This window comes from Mytilus edulis, chromosome 7 (genome assembly GCF_963676685.1).
Source record: "Mytilus edulis chromosome 7, xbMytEdul2.2, whole genome shotgun sequence".
Lineage (NCBI taxonomy): Eukaryota > Metazoa > Mollusca > Bivalvia > Mytilida > Mytilidae > Mytilus > Mytilus edulis.
The window spans coordinates 9,967,124-9,992,792 of NC_092350.1; the positions used below are offsets into that span (position 1 = coordinate 9,967,124).

The 25,669-nt window shown below is 32.6% G+C and overlaps 2 protein-coding genes across 3 annotated transcripts in view; one reads left to right on the top strand and one right to left on the bottom strand.

Annotated features, from left to right (window-relative positions):
- LOC139529887 (cysteine--tRNA ligase, cytoplasmic-like) overlaps window positions 1–25,669 on the top strand; it is a 195,831-nt gene that overhangs the window by 141,586 nt on the left and 28,576 nt on the right. The window contains exons 4-11 of one of the 2 annotated variants that reach the window (XM_071325839.1): window positions 7,884–7,972; window positions 8,900–8,996; window positions 9,323–9,421; window positions 10,260–10,406; window positions 12,205–12,345; window positions 12,859–12,947; window positions 13,532–13,653; window positions 14,753–14,859. In XM_071325839.1, coding sequence (XP_071181940.1) covers window positions 7,884–7,972; window positions 8,900–8,996; window positions 9,323–9,421; window positions 10,260–10,406; window positions 12,205–12,345; window positions 12,859–12,947; window positions 13,532–13,653; window positions 14,753–14,859 — 891 coding nt within the window. Of the gene's footprint in view, window positions 1–7,883; window positions 7,973–8,004; window positions 8,020–8,899; window positions 8,997–9,322; window positions 9,422–10,259; window positions 10,407–12,204; window positions 12,346–12,858; window positions 12,948–13,531; window positions 13,654–14,752; window positions 14,860–25,669 lie in introns of those variants that run through there. The other variant, XM_071325840.1, reaches the window with a different exon arrangement.
- LOC139529884 (E3 ubiquitin-protein ligase DCST1-like) lies at window positions 1,222–6,789 on the bottom strand. Its single transcript, XM_071325834.1, has 4 exons — window positions 6,736–6,789; window positions 4,961–6,149; window positions 3,339–3,733; window positions 1,222–2,633 (listed from the first exon to the last, which is right to left on the bottom strand). The coding sequence occupies exons 2-4, from the start codon at window positions 6,137–6,139 to the stop codon at window positions 1,355–1,357; spliced, it is 2,853 nt and encodes a 950-aa protein (XP_071181935.1). The 5' UTR covers window positions 6,140–6,149; window positions 6,736–6,789; the 3' UTR covers window positions 1,222–1,354.

A 25,669-nucleotide genomic window follows, 5' to 3' on the forward strand; every position in this document is an offset into this window, starting at 1 on the left:
ATGTCATTCACAAGGAAATATGAGGATGAGTGCCATGCAATCAGTACATTCAAGGACATTAGCATCAACTTTTGAGGAGATCTGTATTTGGTAATCTAAATGAACTTCCATCAATCCTATTCAATCTACTTGGCAAAATCTACCAATTAGCTGTTTCAAAACTTATCCAGAATTATGGGAGATATTTTGGGTACTTAAAATGAAAATAACGTCACATCACTGGCTGAATTTCCATTGTTTAGGAAATCTATTCTCTTAAATCTGTGGCATTGTGCATTCCTGATGAAGTTAGAGGCAGAGAAGCTCTTCCAATGCATAAAATTTATTTAAAGTGTTGTTTTCAATTTTTTTAGGTGGTTGTCTGAGTAGAATGTATATTGAAAAGTTTTGATGTATTCTGCTAAAAGTATTACCCACAATGCATCACAGAATACTTTTTTATTTAAAAATAAAATGTCTCTTATTTGTGGTTCAGAGGATAAAAACTCCAAATAAAAGAGAAAATAAATCTTCTGCGGCATAACCAAATGACATGGAAATAGATGTTAATAAAGGACCAGCAGGATACCGCTGTTGAAAAGTCATAAATGAATTGAGGAGAAAACAAATCCGGGTTAAAAACTGAAACCGCAACTGCTTTGCCTGTAGGAAATGGCTCTTTTCCCTTAAATTCTTCCAAGGAAATGAGATAAAGATTAGAAAATTTATCAATTCCTAGAAAAACAACCAAACTCACACTGACCTATGAATTGATAATTTGATCTACAAAATCAGCATAACAGTATGCTTTGTCTGATAGAATCTGAGAACATCCTCCATTATATTGGTTAAATGAATATTAATGTTCCACATTTTTTCAATAAAGGGTGTTTTTTTGGCAGACTATGCTGAGTGTGTTTTGCTCATTGTTGAAGGCTGACTGGTGATCTATGGTTATTGACATCTTAATCATTTGTTTTTTGGTGGATTTTTGTCTCATTAGCAATCCTACTCCATCTTTTTATAATTATATTATGTCCAATGAGATTATAAGAATGCAGGTTCAAAACTGTCTAAAGAATATTTTGATTTTGTGTTTTTGTCCCTTCCTCTCACCCTTATTAATTGGTCAAATACAGTATCTATTGTTTGGTAAGTTGGTATGTTTCAAATTGAGTTAATTGCACTGTCTGGTAGTTTATTGTACTGTTGGTTTGCTATTATTAAAAAGAGAAAGGACAATTTCTCTACAAATTTTTATTTTTCAAAGTACATTTTTTGATAAAAAATATAACAGGTTTATAAAAATTATATTTATTATATACACTTCAAGATCTGCACTCATGACAGAATGTTGCTATATACATTTACTGGACTAAGGTTTAGATATGTTTGATTCAGTTTTACAAATGAGACAACTGTAATTCATATCTCCAAAACATTCCTCACAGTAATTAGATTGACATTTATCACACCGGTGGAATCTAATTTTACCGTCATCCTTATTTTCACAGCTGATGCATGTCTTATACGCGAGACAAGGGCAAAAGCATTTAGCAAATATTGGACATCGGTATTCCATCCATCCACGGAACGATATACGATTTTCCATATGGAATTGCTTGTTACGAGATATGACATGCTGAGTCAACCAATTCATCAGAGATTTTCTCTGGTGTTGTATTTTCTCATGAAGATATTTTATCCTCTCAATATCTCGTTCTGGATAGAAGAATGTTACAATTTTCCTTCGTAAACGTAAACCATAAGCCTGCATTATAAGGAACACAAATGCAAAGAAGTAAAGAAAACTAAACTTATAGATATTATCATCATCTGGTTTACTGGGAGTTGGGATACAAGTTGTTAGGTTAAACTCAACACTAAAGTCAGAATCCAATTCAACAGTGCCTAGGAACGCTCTCAAAAATGCTGAAATAAATCCACTGCCCTCTACATCAACACTCAAAGAACTGGTGCCACCGATATTTATATTCAGGTTACCAAAGCGATCAATGAGCTTCAGAACAAAATAAAGAACATAGTCAAAGAAAATGATTACAGTAGCTATCAAGATATGAATTCCAATTTTAGTAGTACCAGTTTTAGCATGATCTATTTCTTTCGATGATAGCCATGGTGACCGAGTGTCAGCGTAGTTTCTGCATTCCTTTCTCTTCAGCGGTAAAACTGATGGTTTTCCCTGTTCCTTACATTGCTGGTCGTAAGTCTTAAAAGCTTTTGAAATGTAGATATTGTCATAGCGATCCTTACTGAGGAACTTCTTAAGATAGAAGATTGACTTAAGAAATAATAACAATAGAGTGATGACGAGAATGTTACTGACTATACCAGATACTGTTAGAATCCATTTAGTTCTTGCCTGTATGTCCTCTTTAACTTGGGAAATGATTTGTGCTGCTGTTTTTGAGGAATTGATTTTCCCATCGGCATCGAAACCTCCTTCAAAATCGAATGAGAAGAAGGAGGTGATCCCATCTAAGAAGGAATTTATCTCATTAGTAGCTACTTCTATGATATGTGCTATGAATTTTAGAGGTTTACAGGCAACATAATTTCCTACTTGGACAACTTTACAGACAGCCCCAATATTTAGAACGATACATAACTTATGCAAAAAACCTCTCTTTGACCTACAAAGGAAACAAATATCCATCATTAATCAATAAAGTACTGTAATTTACAATAACTCATTTTTGGACACTTTTTTGTGTTTAGCTCTTTGATACATACTTTAATAAACACTTAAACAAATAGGGGGTAAAATTATATAACAAAGGCAACAGGTACAATGTCTTAATTCTGTACAAACATATTTGAACATGGCAGAGTTAACAAATTGGTCCTTTTAAGCCCAATATCAAAACAAGTTTTGTTGGTGTGTATTATAATACATTATTTCATTCAGGGTTAATAATAAATGTTGCTTGAAGTTCACTAGTGCTTTTCTTCTTCATACTGATATGTGTTTATTCTGTCTGAATTGAAACTTTTAAGTGCATGGTGTTAATGTTTGTTCTCTTGAACCTACTTTTTCAGAGCATGCTGCTTATGTTTGTCTCTAACTTACCATTTCAGTGCATGGGGTTTATGTTTCTCTAACCCTACCATTTCACCACATGTTGATGATTATTTTTATTATCTAACCTATTATTTAAGTGCATGTGGTTTATAGATATAGGAAGATGTGACATGAGTGCCAATGACTCATGATAATGAGACCACTCTCTAAGTACCAATTCATAATAGAAAAAACATTATAGATCAAGGTACATTTATGTGTATTCTCTATCCCTACCATTTCAGTGCATGCTCTGTATGTTTATTCTCTAACCTACCTTTTCAGTGCATGTTGGTTATGCAGTCTGGTGTTATTGGTTATTGTTTCATCATTGTTAGAGTTAAGGTAATCACCATATCTTTGTAATGGTGTTTCTTGTTCCATCAGCTGTTTAGCTAACTCTATTGCATTTTTCTCTTCCTCTGTCATAGCCCTCCTTCTTTTCCTTTTTTTTCCAAATCTAAAAAACCCTCCTATCGACCTCACAATTTTATCCCCAGTTCTTTCTACTTTCCTCACAACGTTTTCCCCAGTTCTGGCTACGTCGTTACCAAATTTGATGACTTTATTTGAAGGGTCTACCCTTTTAAGTTCTTCTTCACACTTATTTTTAGCAAAGTTTATTCCCCTCTCACATGCAGACTGGGCCTTTTCCACTCCTTTACTACATTCCTGGGGAAAATGCAAAGTATTAAAAACATTATAAAGGGAGGAGATCATTTAACATGAAGGAAATAACAGAGAGTAGAAATATATGAAAATGGGAGAATAAAAAAGAAATCATTGAATACATTTGATAGTGGGAAAAAATACATAGCCTGGAAATTTGATAAATGAGCAGAAATAGAACTTGTACTGGTAATGAGGAGAAATAGAACTTTTACTAGTAACGAGGAGAAAAAGAACTTTTACTGGTAATGAGGAGAAAAAGAACTTTTACTGGTAATGAGGAGAAAAAGAACTTTTACTGTTAATAAGGAGAAATAGAACTTTTACTAGTAACGAGGAGAAAAAGAACTTTTACTGGTAATGAGGAGAAATAGAACTTTTACTAGTAACGAGGAGAAATAGAACTTTTACTAGTAACGAGGAGAAAAAGAACTTTTACTGTTAATAAGAAGAAATAGAACTTTTACTAGTAACGAGGAGAAATAGAACTTTTACTGGTAATGAGCAGAAATAGAACTTTTACTGGTAATGAGGAGAAAAGAACTTTTACTGGTAATGAGGAGAAAAAGAACTTTTACTGTTAATAAGGAGAAATAGAACTTTTACTAGTAACGAGGAGAAAAAGAACTTTTACTGGTAATAGAAGGGGGAACAGAAAAAAAGGAAGCTAGGAAACTATTCTACTAAGGAAGGAAAAAAATCAAAAGCTTTGAAATACTTGTAATGGAGAGGAAAAAAATGCAATTAACAGGGATGGATAATTAGAAATTTTGGAAATGTATTTAATTGGAAGGAAAGATAGAAAGCACAGAAATACAGTTAAAAGGGAGGGAAAATAAAATACAGAAAAATGTTTCCAATGAATTATCCTTTGATAAATAATATAAACAGTTAGAAGAAATATGGTAACAATTTATTTAAACTTAGTTTGCCTGTGTTTTATATAATTAAGACTGAAGGAACCATTATTTATTTCATGAAATACTATAGTTTTCTGGCTTGTTTTGTGTTATAGGTGAATCGCAAATTCAAGAGGTGAAAGAAATACAAATTTTCAGTTGCTTTTGTCAATGTAGAAATGATCAAAACCCTAGACTCAAATATCTATGAAAATACATTTTTTTTTATCAATACCAAAAAATAAATTGAATAAATTAAAGCAACGACAAATTTTGTTTTATTTCTTCATTTTTAGCTGCAAAGATGATGCAAAGTAAATAAAACTAATACCTTAGCTGCATTTTTTAGTGCATTTTTAGCTGTGTTGAGACCATCGACAAAACCTTTAACTGCATTAGTGACTGGTGCAATAGCATTTTTGATAGAATTTGCTATGTTCCTCATTTTGACAAGGCCTTCATAAATTCGCCTCTCTATTAGTCTGATTGGTTCTTCTAGTTGACCTCTGAGGATGGAAGTCTGGTTATAGATCAGTTCCTGGGTGCAGGCCATTGATTGCGATGCTTGCTCTGCATTGTATACAATGTTTACTACGGGACCAGCAAGTAACATGGCAAATATAATTGACATGAATACAGCTCGTCCTTTTCCAGTAAACAGGTTGGGAACCATTAGTAAAAAGATACATCTCATGTGTGTAGACATGGCTAGTGCAGCACAGATAGGGAGGGAAAATCCTATTGTTATGTAGCAAGAGATTTGTAGAGAATACTCATAACTGTATCTCAAGAGAACAAACAGGATTCCACAGGCAATAAAACCTCCAAATATCCCAAAGATGCCTTTCACGATCCTGTGATCTCCACGGCTGCTGTTGACAAAGGATTTGACTGGCTTTGGAACAATTTTAGAAATTTTGTTCTGTACAGTATTAGAATGTTCAGGAACACGAGTTAGTCTTCTTTGTAAGACATGATCAGGAATTTTGGCCTTGATCCGAGGAACCAAAGTCTCTGTATCTTCGCTCTTGTTTTTCAATTTAATTTCTAGTGTGTCAGTCGCCTTCTTCGCCATTGACATTCTTTTGACCTTGTCCTTTAATGTCAAGTTTTTGGCAATATAACTAGTTGGAAATGTTCCTGTTTTCCCACTTGACTTATTATGTCCCATTGACCAACCATTACCGACATCTTCAACATTTGATATTGTATCTCCGACACAAAGGTTGATATCTGTATCTGTGTCAGCTTGGTATGCATATATGGCTTTATACATTATCTCTAGTTGGTCAGTGGTCTTCCTGACCCTTGACATTCTTTTGACCTTGTCTTTGAATGTCAAGTTTTTGGCAATATAACTAGTTGGAAATGTTCCTGTTTTTCCACTAGACACATTATGTCCCATTGACCAACCATTACCGACATCTTCAACATTTGATATCTTATCTCCGACAGAAAGGTTTATGGCTGTATCTATGGAGGCTTTGTAGTTATAGATGACTTTAAACATGATTGCAGATCTGGAATTTAAAACAAACAGAAGAATGATCTTATAATCTCTTGAAATATTTATTCTGCATTTGTTACTATGAACTAGTGATTAATTGTAAAAGTGCAGAATTTGTTTCATGTAATTTAAAACATTTACACTTGAAATTATAAGTATTTGTTAATGTTAACCTGATACTTGTTAATGTAAACCTGATACTGTCCCATTTTTCTCAATGATAAAGACATAGCAACAAAATTTTGAATGTATTACTGAATTGACACAGTTAAGATTGTCAATGTGTTGCTGTCGTATTAATATATAACTTTTCTTTTCTTCAATTATGGGATTAAAATACTTCATCATTTTTAATTTACTTTGTTTTATAGATAAATGATGAAAAAAGATAAAATCAAGCATTATATCCCAAGATAAATGCTATCACAGATATGAATCATAAGCTGTATTGATTGTCTTTCAAAACTTGAAACATTTCATTATTTTGATTGCAAATACACAATTTCTACACATTTAAGAAAATATAAATATATAGACTAGAAAATTAATCTTAATAAAACAAATCAATTAAAAAAAGATGAAGAGAAAATGTCCCTTACCTTTCTCCTATAGTTTTGAGTTGATTTTACGACTAGTTACTGAATATTCATTTCACCTCTTTAAGTTAAACTTTCACATCCTTGTATATTGGGTTGATCCATCATTGACAATTCTACTTTTGAATTGTTGTCAAACAATCAGTTAAGATTCATCAGATACCAGATTTTGTTATTTGATATAGATTTAAGAGTGTCTGACGAAGTAGGTTCTCAGTAATGTGTTGGTTTGGTTTTTATGCCAAATTAAGGTGTGATTTTACATTATCCATTAATTCAATCCACCATTTTCCACATAAGAAAATTCCTGTACCAAGTCAGGAATATGACTCATGTGATGTGTTTGAGCTTTAGATTTTGCCATTTAATTAGGAACTTTTCATTTTGAATTTTCCTCGAAGTTCAGTATTTTTGTGATTTCACATTATACATTAACAAATGATACTTACAAAAAAACACAATTTCAACTTAAATTTGAGGATCCTAAGGACCTTTGTTTAAAAGGAAATTTATACCTGAGAATAAGTCTATTTACAAAAAAAAATTGACCAATTGCTTTTAAAGTTTCAAAGACAAATAATGTTTTTGCAATAATTTACCTTAAATCAGCCTACAGAACTTTCTATTGGTTTTTGATGCTCATCAAATTTATGATTAATTTGACTTTCCACAGTGATGATTGAAGTGCCACTGTGGTGAAATGGAAATTCTTCTTTAATAATAGTTCTGAATTGATGTCTATTGATTATTTTTGTTGTTGGATTATTGTCTCATAGATATGTACCCTTTATCCCCTTTCATTTGTCCTAAGACTTGTTTGACTGTGCTGTGTATGCCTTGTTGGGTTAATAATGTTCAAAACAAGTAATATTTTTACCAAATTTTGGGTATTGCATTTCAAATGAAAATAAAAATAAAAAAGAAGATGTGGTTTGATTGCCAATGAGACATCTCTTCAAAAGAAACCAAATGACATAGAAATTAACAACTGTAAGGCCTTCAACAATGAACAAAGACCATACAGATTATCTCAGAAATCTGTCTTAAACCCAAGAATATCAGTGTTTATATATTAATTTCAAAGAAGAATAAGAGCATTTACATCTTTTATTAGTAGTAACATCATCATATGATTTTTTTTGAATTTGTAGGAAGTATTTACCCCACAGAATGGTAGACATGTTCTATGGTACAGCTGTGGACCAACAGTATATGATGCCTCTCATATGGGACATGCCAGGTTTTATATTGTTTATAAATTAATACTTCTCATCTGGGACATGCCAGGTTTTATGTTGTTTATAAATTAATACATTTTACCTTCAATAAATCATCTTACAATTTCTTAAGGTTTAAACATATGGCATATATACTAAATTTAGTCCTGGTATCTATGATGAGTTTAATTACAATAAAATTGAGAATGGAAATGGGGAATGTGTCAAAGAGACAACAACCCGACCAAATAAAAAACAACAGCAGAGGGTCACCAACAGGTCTTCAATGTAGCGAGAAATTCCCGCACCCAGAGGCGTCCTTCAGCTGGCCCCTAAACAAATATATACTAGTCCAGTGATAATGAACGCCATACTAATTTCCAAATTGTACACAAGAAACTAAAATTAAAATAATACAAGACTAACAAAGGCCAGAGGCTCCTGACTTGGGACAGGCGCAAAAATGCGGCGGGGTTAAACATGTTTGTGAGATCTCAACCCTCCCCCTATACCTCTAACCAATGTAGTAAAGTAAACGCATAACAATACGCACATTAAAATTCAGTTCAAGAGAAATCCGAGTCTGATGTCAGAAGATGTAACCAAAGAAAATAAACAAAATGACAATAATACATAAATAACAACAGACTACTAGCAGTTAACTGACATGCCAGCTCCAGACTTCAATTAAACTGAATTAAGCAAATTAGTCAAATGTAGAAGTTTTGATGTCAAATTTATAGTCTTGGGAAATAGAGTGCAGGCTTAGACAACATTAATATTCAAATTAGATAGGTCCTTTTTAGGGCCTTATTGAACCTACCCCGTTATTAATGCAGGTAGCACAAAAGTTACTTTTAGAATATAAATACTTTATACATTACTGTTACCTGTACTTGTATTTTCTGACTCCATAATTATTCTTTTCAATTAATTGATTTATATTACAGATCCTATATATCATTTGACATCTTAAGAAGAGTTCTGCAGGATTACTTTAAATATGAAGTGTTTTACTGTATGAATATCACAGATATTGATGATAAGGTTTGTGCTGTATAGAGAGGGAAAAAGGGGGGGCGGGGGTAAATTGTGTTCCAGAGAGAGAGAGATCCTATATATCATTTGAAATCTTGAGAAGAGTTTTGCGTGATTTCTTTAAATATGAAGCTGGGGGATCATCTGTGTCCTATGGACACATTCCATTTTTTTTTTTATTTTCAAGTTTTTTGCTTTAAATTTAAAAACTGTAATGGTTTGGTTAAAAAACTGCAGTAGTAAAAATGATCAACAACACAAGAAAAAGTAAAGAATAACAAAAATATATATAATTATGTGTTGGTCCAATCACAACAAATGTTTGTATGTTACAGATTATCAAAAGAGCAAGACAGAATTATTTGTTTGAGAAATATGTAGAAGAAAATCACCCATGGAAAAGGATTATGGATGATACTCTAGAGGCCATGAAGGTAACTAGAGATTGAATTATAATCTATAGAACAAAGACAACATAGGTCATATCAATTAGATATACTGTAGATTCATTTATTTTCGTAGGTATCAATTTTCGTGGATTAAGGAAAACTTACATGTTCATGGATATTTCATTTTGTGGTTTTCCAAAAGTCTGCATACAAGCCTTTAGAAAATTTGTCATTTGTTGAACATTTAATGTTGTGGTTCACCTGTACCCAAGATATCCACATTAATTGGTAGCCAACAAATAATAACGAATCCACAGTAAGCTATGAGTTTGTCTGATGCTGTATTACAGATTCCTAAACTGCAACAAGTGTATTACAAATGTACAATATTTCTCCACTCGAGACAGTTAAATTTGATTATCTAAAGCGTGAGGCTTGCCGAGATTTTTAAATAGTTAAAATTTAACTGTCGAGGGTGGAGAAATATCGTAATACACGAGTTTAAGTGTTGGAATCTGTTTCTCTGATGATATTTATCATTCTTTTTCAAAGATTTTCAGAAACTTGTGTACTTTATATGCGACGTCATTAGGCATGGTCCTCTTTTATTGACGTCACAATAGAAAAATTCAGAAGAAAACAAAACATTTTGACGTCATAATCAAATTTCGATTAATCATTTGCTGAGAACAGATTTTTCACTAGTGAGTAGAAATATTTTTCTCACAACAATCAAGAAATGTGAAAATAGTGCAAAAATTAGAGAAACAATGTTATTCTACAGAAAGAAATCTCTGCAATACCTTCTCTCTCCTCCTAATCCTATGCATCCAACTTTCATGAATGTACGTTTATATTGAATCCTTGTCTGATCTTTTTGAAGCCCTTTGCTGAGAAAGTGAGGACAGAAACTGACCCAGATAAGAAAGCCATGTATGACAGAATGTCAGAGAAGGTCAACAAAGCACTCACAGCATTGGAGGCTGTTGTCAATAACAAAGGTCAAGATGAAATCCAGCAAGCCAGAAAAGTAAGGTTATATGACGTTGTCAAAACTGCCATGATTCAGTTATCAGAAATATAAATATATATAAACTAAATTATGAAATTCTTCAAAGTCAAAAACATTAAGGTTTCAGGACAGGAAATTATTATCAATACAAAGACGATAGCATATAGATATATGAAAAAGGCCTTCAAAAATTAATAAAACCTAATCCGTATTTACATTTTAAAAAAGTGTAAAAAAAGAGTAAATCAAGCTTAATTTAAACTGCTATTAAAATAAAGATATGGCAGACTATTTAAAAGTTCTTTCAAGGTGAAACTCTCAAGACAAAAAAGCTTAGATCAAGGGCAATAAGGAAAATTATAGTTTAATGCTTCCAGCAGCATAAAAAACCAGAATAGATATATGAAGCTCTTAAGAAAACACTTTTTTTGACAATTGTCCAAATGAACTCAGTTTCATGTGGAAATAATAAGAAGCTGGCGAGGAGAGGCGCACAGTCAGTTCTCATAAAAATGCTGACATTTTGTATGTTTGCCTCCAAATTCATCAAATATGTTGTCAATAAGAAACTCAGCATACTGATCAACTATTCCTTACTTCCTTGGTTCTTTTAATCTACATATTGTTAATACCACTACCTGAGTTAACAGTTTCACAGTATTTCTGAAGACCCTTTTTTACTGCAGACAGAATTTTTGTCAATTTAATAACATTTATTCTCCTTTGAAACCACACAACAGAATTTCATGAAACCTTTTCAGATAATAAGGACATACTATGTAGTTGTGCATATCGACGGGAAATTGTGATTCAATTTTTTTTCTAGGAGTTACGCCCCTTTGAACTTATTTACTTTAATGAACTACTGCAACAGTTTGTCATCGCAACTCCTCTGAAACCACACAACAGAATTTCATGAAACCTTTTTAGATAATAAGGACATACTATCAAGCCTAATTTAAACTGCTATTAAAATAAAGATATGGCAGACTATTTAAAAGTTCTTTCAAGGTAAAACTCTCAAGACAAAAAAGCTTAGGTCAAGGGCCATAAGGAAAATTATAGTTTAATGCTTCTAGCAGCATAAAAGGCCAGAATGGCTAGAGGTATATAGGGGAGGGTTGAGATCTCATAAATATGTTTAACCCCTCCGCATTTTTGTGCCTGTCCCAAGTCAGAAGCCTCTGGCCTTTTGTTAGTCTTGTATTATTTTTAATTTTAGTTTCTTGTGTACAATTTGGAAATTAGTATGGCGTTCATTATCACTGAACTAGTATATATTTGTTTAGGGGCCAGCTGAAGGACGCCTCCAGGTGCGGGAATTTCTCGCTGCATTGAAGACCTGTTGGTGACCTTCTGCTGTTGTCTGCTCTATGGTCGGGTTGTTGTTTCTTTGGCACATTCCCCATTTCCATTCTCAATTTTATATGAAGCTTTTAAGAAAACGCTTTTTTTGACAAGTGAACTCAGATTCTTGCGGAAATAAGAAGAGGCTGGCGAGGAGAGGCACACAGTTAGTTCTCAAAAAAATTCTGACAGTTTGTAAGTCTGCCTCCAAATTCATCAAATATGTTGTCAATAAGAAACTCAGCATACTGATCAATTGTTCCCTACTTCCTTGGTTCTTATAATCTACATATGGTTAGGTTAATACCACTACCTGAGTTAAACAGTTTCACAGTATTTCTGAAGACCCTCTTTTACTGCAGACAGAATTTTTGTCAATCTAATGGACAATTCCTTTGTAGATTGCAGAATAAATTTAATGAAGTACCTTAGCTATTTCAATATTTATAATGACCTTTGTATATTCCAGGCCTTATTAGAAGCCTCAAGAGACATTGTTGCTGATTGGTTGGATAGTTTACATGGGTCAGAGGTCACAGATAACTCTATATTCACAAGTCTGCCAAGATTTTTTGAAGAACAGTTCCATGGCGACATGAAAGCTTTAAATGTAAGATTTGATAATGTACAAAGCTTTGCCTTCTGTGTCATAAATATTCCAAGACAATGCCGTTGTTTCATAAAAATTCAATGTAATTCATGACATGCTACAATGAGACAGGAATCCAACAACAACCATTGACCAATATAACCATAGATGACATGTAGAGGTCAACTCATGGTTACAAGCGTTAGTAAGTTGTCCATTGTCAATGTCAAGCTGTAAAAACTAACAAATCTGCTCTGTTTACTAACATGGCACTGTAAACATTCAGAGATATCAATTCCAAGAAGGGGATTAAAGAAGGTCACATGGTCTCTTCTGAAATATATCACTCCAACAGTTATGCTGCTGAATTTGGCATTTAAAAAAAAATTTAATGTCATTCATTGCAACAGTCAAATAGATTATATACCTGTTTGTGTAACTTTGTGAATGATCACTAAAGAAGATAACTATATTCTATTGCATTAAATATGTGCCACAATGATGTTTCACAAATTGTAACTTTTTGTTTTGTAGGTTTTACCAGCAGATGTGTTAACAAGAGTTAGTGAATACATACCAGAAATTATAACTTTTGTACAGAAAATTATAGATAATGGCTTTGGGTAAATATCATAATTGATTTTAGCACATTATTTAATGAATAATTCTTGTTGTGTAATGTTCCTTCAAAAATAATTAATTCATATTCAAGGAGGAAACAGATTAACAATTTCAAATGGAAAATGAGACCATGTTTTGAAAGGTACACTAGGCATCAGATTTAATGTTCCCATTCTTAACAGGCAGGACTGCATTTCAAACATCTCAAGCACCTAAGAGACACCCCTTACAGAGAAACGTGGACTTATTTCTATACCCGGGGGGTACCTTTAGGGGGTTTGGGAGTTAAATTAATTGATAATATGGAATGACTTAAAAATACTGGAGAAAAAAATATTTTATTGTAGATTAACCTAAGAAATGTTATGGTGTAATAGGTTTGCTGATCCTGGATTTTATTCATTCTTTCTTGTAAAATAAATCTGTCATTCCATATGCATTTTTACAGTATTGAATTTATTAATGGGGAAATACTTAATGTTTGTAATTAAATGTCACCATGAACACTGACATTGACGTCCTATAGTTATGTTTAAAATGAAGTATGATCCACTTTTTTATGTATTTTTTTCAATACTCATTTCAGATATGAATCAAATGGCTCTGTATATTTTGATACCCCTACATTTGATCAGAGTGAGGGACATTTTTATGCCAAACTTGTACCAGAATCTGTTGGAGATTCCAAGGCTTTAGCAGAAGGAGAAGGTATTAATAAAAATATATATAAGAAATTTGCCATGTCTGTTATTCTTGAATAGATTTTTAAAATAAAGTGAGACGTTTATCAAAAACATGGCATGTAGTATTTCTAGAGTTATATTAAAGAACTTCACCATCTATATACTTCAAACCATTCAACCAAAATGGTAAAGTGAATAAGATGTATTTATGTCTTGTTCTTGTTCGCCCTCATGTTTGTACACAACATATTGGCTCAATTACAATAATCTGACATTTAAGGAGGTGGACCTAGGTTAAGGGAGATAACTCTTTAAATCAGTCAAGCGTTTGTAAAAGTCAAGTTCACCAATGTATTTTAAAAGCATTTACCTGAAACAGATTGAAAATAATCTATGTAACCTAGAAGCTTAGAATATGTTTTTGAAAATGGTTGACACAAACGTACTGATGATTTTAAGAGTTATTTCCCTTAACCTAGGTCTACCACCTTAATTGGAAAGAATTCTCTTCAATTCCCTCCCACTCCCGCCAAATAAAATATCTAAAATTAAGCATATTGGAGCCTCATCTTAATTCAGGGGATTGGTCAATATTGTTAAATCTGAAATAAAACTTCTTTATAGGCTGAAAAAATGCTGAAATAATTTGTTGTAGTACTATGAACTTGTTATTATTTCTATGATACCAATTTTTATGGATTTTGTAGGTGTAGTTGTAAGACAAGAACTACAAATATAAACTTTAAATTTAAATGTTCAATGAAATAAACATTTTCTATAGGCTTGTATGCAGACATTTAGAAAACAATGTGTTGTAATATGACAGTTCTTGTTCATTTGTTTTTGATGCCTTTTGTTATTTGATTTTGTCATGTGATTATGGACTTTCAGAATTGATTTTCCTCTAAGTTCAGTATTTTTGTGATTTTACTTTTTTCATATACATGTATAAAAATTATTTTCCTTAATATTTGAAAAATTGATACACACAAAATTAAAGAATGAAGTGGATTAATTTATTTTTGTGGATTGGGCAAAAGTTACATTTATAGGGTATCAATGAAATCAACCTATGAATAATAATGAACCAACATTACACAGTGTGATATATGTTTATTCTACAGGTGACCTGTCTAAGGATAAAGTTACAGAGAAGAAAAGTCCAATAGATTTTGCCCTGTGGAAGGCATCCAAACCTGGGGAGCCATCTTGGGATTCACCATGGGGAAAGGTAAGGCATCCAAACCTTGGGAGCCATATTGGAATTCACCCTGGGGAAAGGTAAAGCATATATTTGAGGGTTGTCACTTGAATCACTAAGAAGGTGGGTAAAAAAATCATATGATGGGAGCTGTCAATCAATTCTCTATAAGGAAAGACAAGTTATCAACCATGGGAACAATATGGGATTCCCAAGTAAGAAAAGTGAGGCATTTCCTAATTGAAGTAAAAGGTAGGAAAGAGGAAATTTTAGATTTAGTATATAATCTGATCAGATTGGTGACCACGGTCAATTCTTTTAGATGTAAAGGGAAGGAACAAGGAAATAAGTCCAGTTTAATCTGATAAAATAAGTGACAAGGGTAAATTCTTTCAAATGTATAGAACAGGAACAAGGAAATTTTTAAGTTCAGTATAATCTGATCAGATAGGTGACCAGGGTCCATTCTTGTAGAAGGAAGAAGAAAATAATCTATTGATGAAAGATCTCAGATACTGGTCAATGTTTCCCTGATTAAAGATCAACAACTAACTTTAATGTCAGAGTAACTTTGACAAGCATTCAGAAATCTGTTGTAACACAATGAATCATTATTTAGGGTTTCTTTGATAATATGTTGACAAAATTAAAAATATTTTATTGTTTTCCTCCAACTTTATTTACTTATGTATGAATTAAAAATCTAGAAAACATACTCCAACTGTTGTTACCACAACTGATTACATAAAATCAAGTAGAATTTCAGAAGATTGAAAAAAGACCTACTTTAATAAAGGTCAACCCTAATTAAGGATAAATAGTGTTGTCTGTGTACTGATTGAAACTTTAGTCTGGGAAAACATGATTTATTTATTATTTTTAATTGGCTTTGGACTAGCTTTCAGTAAATGAGAGTACTCTCATATCAGTGCTTAGAGTTGATTGTTTTTATGTTAGTTGGTTTATTATAGAACCTGTCGCAGAAAAAGAACGACATACGGAAATTGATTCGGCAGTGGCAGGGTTAGCTAACCTCTTAAAAGCTAAATATTTCTGAAGGTGGACGACCTGGATCCTTCATACCTTGTACATGTTGTACATGTATATAGATAACCTTATGTTATGAAGTTTTCATCTGTCATATGTCCATTGTCTTTGACATCATTTGCATGGTTCAGTGACTATTTAAAAAAAAGTATTCTTATCAGACTGTTTTCACTTGACCTCCATCTCATTTCATGGATCAGTGAACAAGGTCAAGTTTGGGTGGTCAAGTCCATATCTCAGATACTACAAGCAATATGTCTGCTATATTTGGTGTATGGAATGATTGTAAGGTTTACATAGCCAACAAGCAGGTGTCATCTGACCTTGTCCTCAATTTCATAGTTCAGTAGTTATTGTTAAGTTTTTGTGTTTTGGTCTGTTTTTCTAATACTGTATGCAATAGGTCTACTATATTTGGTGTATGGAATGATTTTAAGGTATACATGTCCAACAGACAGTTGTAATCTGACCTTGACCTCATTTTCATGGTTCAGTGATCACAGTTATGTTGGTGTGTTTTGGTCTGATGTTTTAATACTGGATGCAATAGGTCAAGTATATTTGGTGTATGAAGATAGCTTACAATTAACATTTCAGTTTTATACGACATTGACCTCATTTTTATGGTGCATTGCTCACTGTTAATTTTTAGTTTTTTAGTTTTTTTGGTCTGTTTTTTTTCTAATACTTTTTGCAATAAGTCAACTATGTTTTGTGTATATGTCTGTCTGGCAGTTATCATCTGACCTTGGCCTCATTTTCATGGTTCATTGATCGATGTTAAGTTTTCCTGGTTTATTTTGTTTCTTTGTTATTTAATATGTCATCTATATTTAAAACATATTTGGTGTATGGAATAATTGTAAGGTGTACATGTATTTCCAGTTCGGTTGATCTGAACTTGACCTCATTTTCTTGCATCATGTTAAATTGATGTGATAGTTGTATTAAAGCTTTATATTAAGGACTGTCAACATAATATCAATGATTAGTAAAGAAGGCCAGACATTTCAGCATGTGCACTCTTGTTTTAACTTTGTACAAATTTGAGTGAAGCCATTTGCAACTGACTTTTATCTGTCTGCATTTTTTTGATTTTTTTCTCATTGTTGAAGGCAGTAAAGTGACCCATGATTGCTTTTATTCCATCATTTAAACTCTGGTGGATAGCTGTCTCATTGACAATCTTCCTGTTTTTATATGGAAGTAGAAAATACCTTTTACAGTCAGAACATCATTGTAACAAGTAAATCAGATAACCTGACTTGATCAAGTTGAATATCAGTTAATGTTAGACAAGAAATATAAAAAAAGAAGATGTGGTATGATGGCGAATGAGACAAGTCTCCACAAGGGACCAAAATGATACAGAAATTAACAACTATAGGTCACTGTACAGCCTTCAACAATGAGCAATGCCCATACTGCATAGTCAGCTATAAAAGGAAGAAAGTAGAAAATAACCATCAAAAGTCCTGTATTTGATTGAGGCAGGCTATGCAAATAAGACTTGACTTTCTTTTGGTTAATACCAATTAAGGATAGACAAAAAAGTAGGATATACCCATTGTAAAGTCTTGTTTGATTAAAGAGGGTAACACTTTACTATGATTAAAAATCAACACTTTAACTTATTTAAATATGTCCAAGTTTATCAGGCATTAAGAAATCTGTTGTGAGAAAACAATCAAATATATTTCAGGTATTTTTCAGAAAATATTTTTAGTTGATTATTTTTTTAAATTAAAAAAACATAAGTTTTCCTGTAACTTTATTGGTTCATTTACTTATGTATGAATTAAAAATCCAGAAAAAGTGCTCCAACTGCTGTTACCATGTACATAGAATGGCTTTCGACCATATTTTCCATTTTTAGTCATCACAACATGATCTCCTTTCTTTAGTTTTAGGACAACAGAATTTGTTGCACTGTTAAGATTATTCACAGCTACAGGGTACACACACATGATGTAACCTTGGTGGTTAACTTTCATGCAAACTTCCAAACCAGAGCCAACTTTAGTTAGAATAGTACTTGTGAACATATAAGTCCCACTAATTGGTACCAAGAATATCCCTGTAGCAGGATTGTATGCTTTTCCTTCATTTGATTTGATTACATTGAATTTAATTATTTCATTAGGTTTTAATATTACATGGGTCTAACTCCAGCTGAAAATCCTATGTTTTTAGACTTCTCATTGCGTTTGTAGGTAGAAATATCTTTAGCCAGGCTATCATATTTCTGTTCCAACTTTTCTTTTCCAATTGTCAGTTTTTCTATTCTTTCATTTTGTTGTTGAATTTGTGCTTCTAAGTGACGAGTTTTGGTTTCATACACTTCTTTCAGAGAGTTTTTGATAAGTTCAATAGTTTCATACAAATTGAAACTATGCTCTCGTTTTGTCCGACCAAGTTTTTCTTCTGATATTGCAGCATTCTGTTGTCCACTAATTCCTAATACCAGAGAGGAAAACAAGAGCACAAGAAGTAAATATGTGCTACACATAATGGTTGATATGATACAGTTATAAAATAATGTCTACTATATCAAACTTTTGGATTTCAGTTCCAGAATTTTATAGATTTTCCTCCAGATGTTACAATGTATAATATTACACAAGTCTAATTAGATTCTATCAAATTTCTTGTTTTATTTTTAATAGTGACACGTTTTTGAAAAAAATGTTATTTTATTAAATATTGTTAAAAAATTATTGTGTCCATGGTGCCATTGCTATAATGATTTGATTATCATTTAATTATGAATGTGCTATGGCACCATATGTGTTGCTACAGATTTGAACCTTGAAATTCTAGCAACTACATTCTTTCTTAATAAACTATCTCAATTATTTTAGTTGCCAAGCAGTAGATTGTAGATGAAAGCCGAGTTAAGGATGTTCGCTTGTCATGTTTTGGAATTTTTGTCAGATTTTTGGAATCCTCTGGTTTTATTTATTTGAATATCTTAAAAAATTTGCCCATTGATCCCCATTTTTCTTTTTATAAATCTTTAATATGTATAAAGATAAGCCATCTGTGAAAGTCTTATAAAATTTAATTATTTTTTTAATGTTTTTGAGAACTTAAACATATCAATGATAAAGCTATGAAAAGTCAAGAGAGAACATTTTCCCGGCAAATTTCCAATGGCTAATATCTCAAAAAGAACCACATAGACCTATATATTTTTTTGCTTTTTGCTTTCTTTATTAATCCCCTATCAATATAAACTAGTGTTTTGAAAAGCTTATTATTTTGAAACTGAGAAGTGAAGTCCCTTAAGATAAATACATATATGTTTTTAGATAATCACCACTTACCCCTTACAAAAGGTCCTATTTGTAGCTAAGACTCCTTACAATAGGAACCTCTCTTTATCTCTCTTTAACAATATTTACCCCTTACAAAAGGTCCCATTGTAGCTAAGACTCCTTACAATAGGAACCTCTCTTTATCTCTCTTTAACAATACTTACCCCTTACAAAAGTTCCCATTGTAGCTATAAGACTCCTTACAATAGGAACCTCTCTTTATCTTATCACCACTTAACCCTTACAAAAGGTTCCATTGTAGCTAAGACTCCTTACAATAGGAACCTCTCTTTATCTCTTTTTAACAATACTTACCCCTTACAAAAGTTCCCATTGTAGCTATAAGACTCCTTACAATAGGAACCTCTCTTTATCTTATCACCACTTAACCCTTACAAAAGGTCCCATTGTAGCTAAGACTCCTTGCAATAGGAACCTCTCTTTATCTTATCACCACTTAACCCTTACAAAAGGTCCCATTGTAGCTAAGACTCCTTACAATAGGAACCTCTCTTTATCTTATCACCACTTAACCCTTTCAAAAGGTCCCATTGCAGCTAAGACTCCTTACAAAAGGAACCTCTCTTTATCTCTCTTTAACAATACTTACCCCTTACCAAGTTCCCATTGTAGCTATAAGACTCCTTACAATAGGAACCTCTCTTTATCTTATCACCATTTAACCCTTACAAGGTGTAATACCACCAAATCATGGTACGTCACATCCGGTTGCATACGAAAGTAGGTCTAAAAAAATATTCCCTTGAATTTGACCATTGTAGGTAATTAATCCTACATTTTATTGCAGTAAAACTATTTCTGTGTCATAAACATATGTCTTGGGTATTTCAAAACACCATCATTTTTTATTTGTGATTTCTGTAGAAAATTTTGTAATCTTGAGGTTACATGGTGACTAAACCTTGTACACAGATATAATAAGGGGAGAAATTTGATTGGTTAACTTACAATGATGGTTATTTTCTTATATGCAATGAAATGTTATGTGAAACTTTTTCTATAGAACTGGACAGGATAAAACTTTACTCATGCCAAGTATTTCTTTATTTGAAACAAAGATAAATTCTGCACAATTTTTTGAAAAGTGCAAATTTAACAAAGACTAATAGGGGAAAATCAATGGTGGTATTACACCTAATATGGGAAGCTGTACATGCACCTATGGCCTTGTGAGTAATCTCATGTGTTAAAATTTCTTGCTATTTAAGTGAAATAATACAAAAAATGAAACATTCTGAGTGGATTGAGTCTCCAAAACACATTTTATGAGAAAATTGTCTTGAAATAGGACTGTACCATGAATATTCAGTTGACAGAACAAGCCATACTAAGTGCATACATTTATTTTTTTGGAGGGGGGTGGGCTTTTTCTTCTTATTTCTTATATTTTGCTATGATATAACATTTTCCTAGGTAATACTTAAATAAATATATAGTTATAAGTAGATGAAATTATTTTTAATGTTGTAACGACAAGTTAATCACTAAAAGAGAAGCCTTTTATGTCCCTCTTTGGAACGCGGCGTAAATTTAATTTTTACGTAAGGACTTATTGAAACCTTCATGGAGACAGTAAACTTTTATATGGATTGTTCATTCTGCTAAAATGCTTCAATTACTCATTTCTTATAACATTTCCACCATAAATGATTGAAAGTTACCCCAATATTTTTATTTATTGGCCTGAAAAGTTGAAATTTTGAGGAAATGAGAGGTATAAATTGACCCAAAGAGACCTTATAAAGAAGACAAATAGGTTTATTAGTGGTATTTTATGTTCCTAAAATCACCTTGTGTATCATTTTCAACTGTTTGTAGGCAGATAAGATAGATATTTGATCATTTATTGGTCCACACTCTATTCTATCTTGATGCGGCTTGGTTTGGATTTGTCGAAGAAATTTTGCTCGAATCGCTGTAGATGTCGTCTTTCAATATACTAGATTTTTCTCAAACTATTGAACTGATTATGACAAAACTTGACAGAAATGCTTGAAATAACCAGTATTACAAAGGGAAAAAGTCACATTCAGTTTATTGAACAAAAAGGTCTTCTTTAGGTGTAATACCACCAAATCATGGTACGTCACATCCGGTTGCATACGAAAGTAGGTCTAAAAAAATATTCCCTTGAATTTGACCATTGTAGGTAATTAATCCTACATTTTATTGCAGTAAAACTATTTCTGTGTCATAAACATATGTCTTGGGTATTTCAAAACACCATCATTTTTTATTTGTGATTTCTGTAGAAAATTTTGTAATCTTGAGGTTACATGGTGACTAAACCTTGTACACAGATATAATAAGGGGAGAAATTTGATTGGTTAACTTACAATGATGGTTATTTTCTTATATGCAATGAAATGTTATGTGAAACTTTTTCTATAGAACTGGACAGGATAAAACTTTACTCATGCCAAGTATTTCTTTATTTGAAACAAAGATAAATTCTGCACAATTTTTTGAAAAGTGCAAATTTAACAAAGACTAATAGGGGAAAATCAATGGTGGTATTACACCTACAAAAGGTCCCATTGTAGCTAAGACTCCTTACAATAGGAACCTCTCTTTATCTTATCACCACTTAACCCTTACAAAAGGTCCCATTGTAGCTAAGACTCCTTACAATAGGAACCTCTCCTTATCTTATCACCACTTAACCCTTACAAAAGGTCCCATTGTAGCTAAGACTCCTTACAATAGGAACCTCTCTTTATCTTATCACCACTTAACCCTTACAAAAGGTCCCATTGTAGCTAAGACTCCTTACAAAAGGAACCTCTCCTTATCTTATCACCACTTAACCCTTACAAAAGGTCCCATTGTAGCTAAGACTCCTTACAATAGGAACCTCTCTTTATCTTATCACCACTTAACCCTTACAAAAGGTCCCATTGTAGCTAAGACTCCTTACAATAGGAACCTCTCTTTATCTTATCACCACTTAACCCTTACAAAAGGTCCCATTGTAGCTAAGACTCCTTACAATAGGAACCTCTCTTTATCTTATCACCACTTAACCCTTACAAAAGGTCCCATTGGAGCTAAGACTCCTTACAATAGTAACCTCTCTTTATCTTATCACCACTTAACCCTTACAAAAGTTCCTATTGTAGCTAAGACTCCTTACAATAGGAACCTCTCTTTATCTTATCACCACTTAACCCTTACAAAAGGTCCCATTGTAGCTAAGACTCCTTGCAATAGGAACCTCTCTTTATCTTATCACCACTTAACCCTTACAAAAGGTCCCATTGTAGCTAAGACTCCTTACAATAGGAACCTCTCTTTATCTCTTTTTAACAATACTTACCCCTTACAAAAGTTCCCATTGTAGCTATAAGACTCCTTACAATAGGAACCTCTCTTTATCTTATCACCACTTAACCCTTACAAAAGGTCCCATTGTAGCTAAGACTCCTTGCAATAGGAACCTCTCTTTATCTTATCACCACTTAACCCTTACAAAAGGTCCCATTGTAGCTAAGACTCCTTACAATAGGAACCTCTCTTTATCTTATCACCACTTAACCCTTTCAAAAGGTCCCATTGCAGCTAAGACTCCTTACAAAAGGAACCTCTCTTTATCTCTCTTTAACAATACTTACCCCTTACCAAGTTCCCATTGTAGCTATAAGACTCCTTACAATAGGAACCTCTCTTTATCTTATCACCATTTAACCCTTACAAAAGGTCCCATTGTAGCTAAGACTCCTTACAATAGGAACCTCTCTTTATCTTATCACCACTTAACCCTTACAAAAGGTCCCATTGTAGCTAAGACTCCTTACAATAGGAACCTCTCCTTATCTTATCACCACTTAACCCTTACAAAAGGTCCCATTGTAGCTAAGACTCCTTACAATAGGAACCTCTCTTTATCTTATCACCACTTAACCCTTACAAAAGGTCCCATTGTAGCTAAGACTCCTTACAAAAGGAACCTCTCCTTATCTTATCACCACTTAACCCTTACAAAAGGTCCCATTGTAGCTAAGACTCCTTACAATAGGAACCTCTCTTTATCTTATCACCACTTAACCCTTACAAAAGGTCCCATTGTAGCTAAGACTCCTTACAATAGGAACCTCTCTTTATCTTATCACCACTTAACCCTTACAAAAGGTCCCATTGTAGCTAAGACTCCTTACAATAGGAACCTCTCTTTATCTTATCACCACTTAACCCTTACAAAAGGTCCCATTGGAGCTAAGACTCCTTACAATAGTAACCTCTCTTTATCTTATCACCACTTAACCCTTACAAAAGTTCCTATTGTAGCTAAGACTCCTTACAATAGGAACCTCTCTTTATCTTATCACCACTTAACCCTTACAAAAGGTCCCATTGTAGCTAAGACTCCTTGCAATAGGAACCTCTCTTTATCTTATCACCACTTAACCCTTACAAAAGGTCCCATTGTAGCTAAGACTCCTTACAATAGGAACCTCTCTTTATCTCTTTTTAACAATACTTACCCCTTACAAAAGTTCCCATTGTAGCTATAAGACTCCTTACAATAGGAACCTCTCTTTATCTTATCACCACTTAACCCTTACAAAAGGTCCCATTGTAGCTAAGACTCCTTACAATAGGAACCTCTCTTTATCTTATCACCACTTAACCCTTTCAAAAGGTCCCATTGCAGCTAAGACTCCTTACAAAAGGAACCTCTCTTTATCTCTCTTTAACAATACTTACCCCTTACCAAGTTCCCATTGTAGCTATAAGACTCCTTACAATAGGAACCTCTCTTTATCTTATCACCATTTAACCCTTACAAAAGGTCCCATTGTAGCTAAGACTCCTTACAATAGGAACCTCTCTTTATCTTATCACCACTTAACCCTTACAAAAGGTCCCATTGTAGCTAAGACTCCTTACAACAACAACAACAACAACAACAACAATTTTTATTTGTCAATCAAGACGCCCCGAGGAGCAGTACAATTACAGTTTAAATTAAAGTGTACAAATAATTGTGTTGATTTTTTTCATTGAAATTACAATACATGACAATAAAATTAAAACAATATTATATAAGAGAAGGGAGACAACAAATACAGTATATATTCTCAAAGATAATGAGTGAGTGAACACAATCAGTACCGTTTTATAATTAGAAGAAGAGCTGGACTACTCATGTGTTTATGCTTAATTTAACTCTTCTAGATTTTATTAAACTATCTATTAATTTAATCATTATGTTATTAACAAATGGATCTTCATTTGACATCAACCATACAAATTTAGATTGGTCATTTAAAGTTTTAAAATTAGTAAATTTAGAGGATAAATTTGAAATAAAACTGGACCTTTCAGTTTTAAGTGATGGACATTGAAGAAGAAAATGAATTTCATCCTCAACAATGTCATTATTACATAATTTACAAAATCTTTTATCTGGTGGTATTCCCTTATGTCTTCCCTTTTCTATTTCAAGTTCATGGGCACTAATTCTAAATTTGGTTAACTCATTTAATGTTTTACAATTATTTAACAATAAATATTTTTCAAGGCCTATATTATTTTTAAATAGTCTGTAGGTCCTTAATTTATTTCCTTGCACCATGCCAGGTTTGTCATTATTTAATTGGTTAAGCCAAATTTCATCATATTTAATTCGGAGTTTTTTAATGATAATTGACTTTATATGAGATTTGTGATTTAACAAATATTCTGGGGTTAAATTAAGATATTTAAATAATGAATAAATGCTTTCCAACCAATTGTCTTTATATGTTTTAGATAAAATTTTAGACTCTTCAAATGCATCTTTAATGAGAGAGTTATTTTGTTCTGTGAGTCTGAGCCAAAATTTAGCCATATTAAGAATAACCTCAAGAGATAGGGGGTAGCGCCCCAACTCTCCCATCACTGCTAGGTTTGTTGATCTTCTAGGTACCTGTAGAGAATATTTACAAAATTTAATATGTAATTTTTCAATAATTAGATCTTTGGACATTTGGAAAAAATAGTTGTCTCCTTTTGATTGTAACTTATTTGGAGAGAATTGACCCCAAATTTCTGAGCCATATAACAAAATCGGCTTCAGCATGTGGTCAAAAAGATGTAAAAGTGTTTTAATATTAGGTTTAAAATGGGTGAAATATCTTTTTAATTTAAAAAAGGCTTTTAATGCTTTATTATAAAGATTAAACTTAGCATCTGTAAATCTGCCAGATACAGTGAATATCATGCCAAGATAATTATATTTTTTCTCATTATTAATAAGCTGACCATTAAATGTGAATTTTTCCTTTGAAATTCTTCCTGTGTTATTAAAAATTAATACTTTTGTTTTTTTCATGTTAATTTCTAGTCCCCATTTACTACAATAATCCATTAAATTATCTAAACAATTTTGTAATCCAGATGAAGTTTCAGAAATCATAATGAGGTCATCTGCATACATTAAACAGTTAAGGCTTCTGTTGTTTAGTAAAACTGGG

Excerpts from the sequence above, each read along its gene's own strand:
- LOC139529884 (XM_071325834.1), bottom strand. The coding sequence starts at position 6,139 with ATGTTTAAAGTCATCTATAACTACAAAGCCTCCATAGATACAGCCATA. Across the intron at positions 3,734-4,960 it reads CACTAAAAAATGCAGCTAAG|GAATGTAGTAAAGGAGTGGA; the intron begins GTATTAGTTTTA and ends CATTTTCCCCAG. Across the intron at positions 2,634-3,338 it reads AACCAACATGCACTGAAAAG|GTCAAAGAGAGGTTTTTTGC; the intron begins GTAGGTTAGAGA and ends TTTCCTTTGTAG.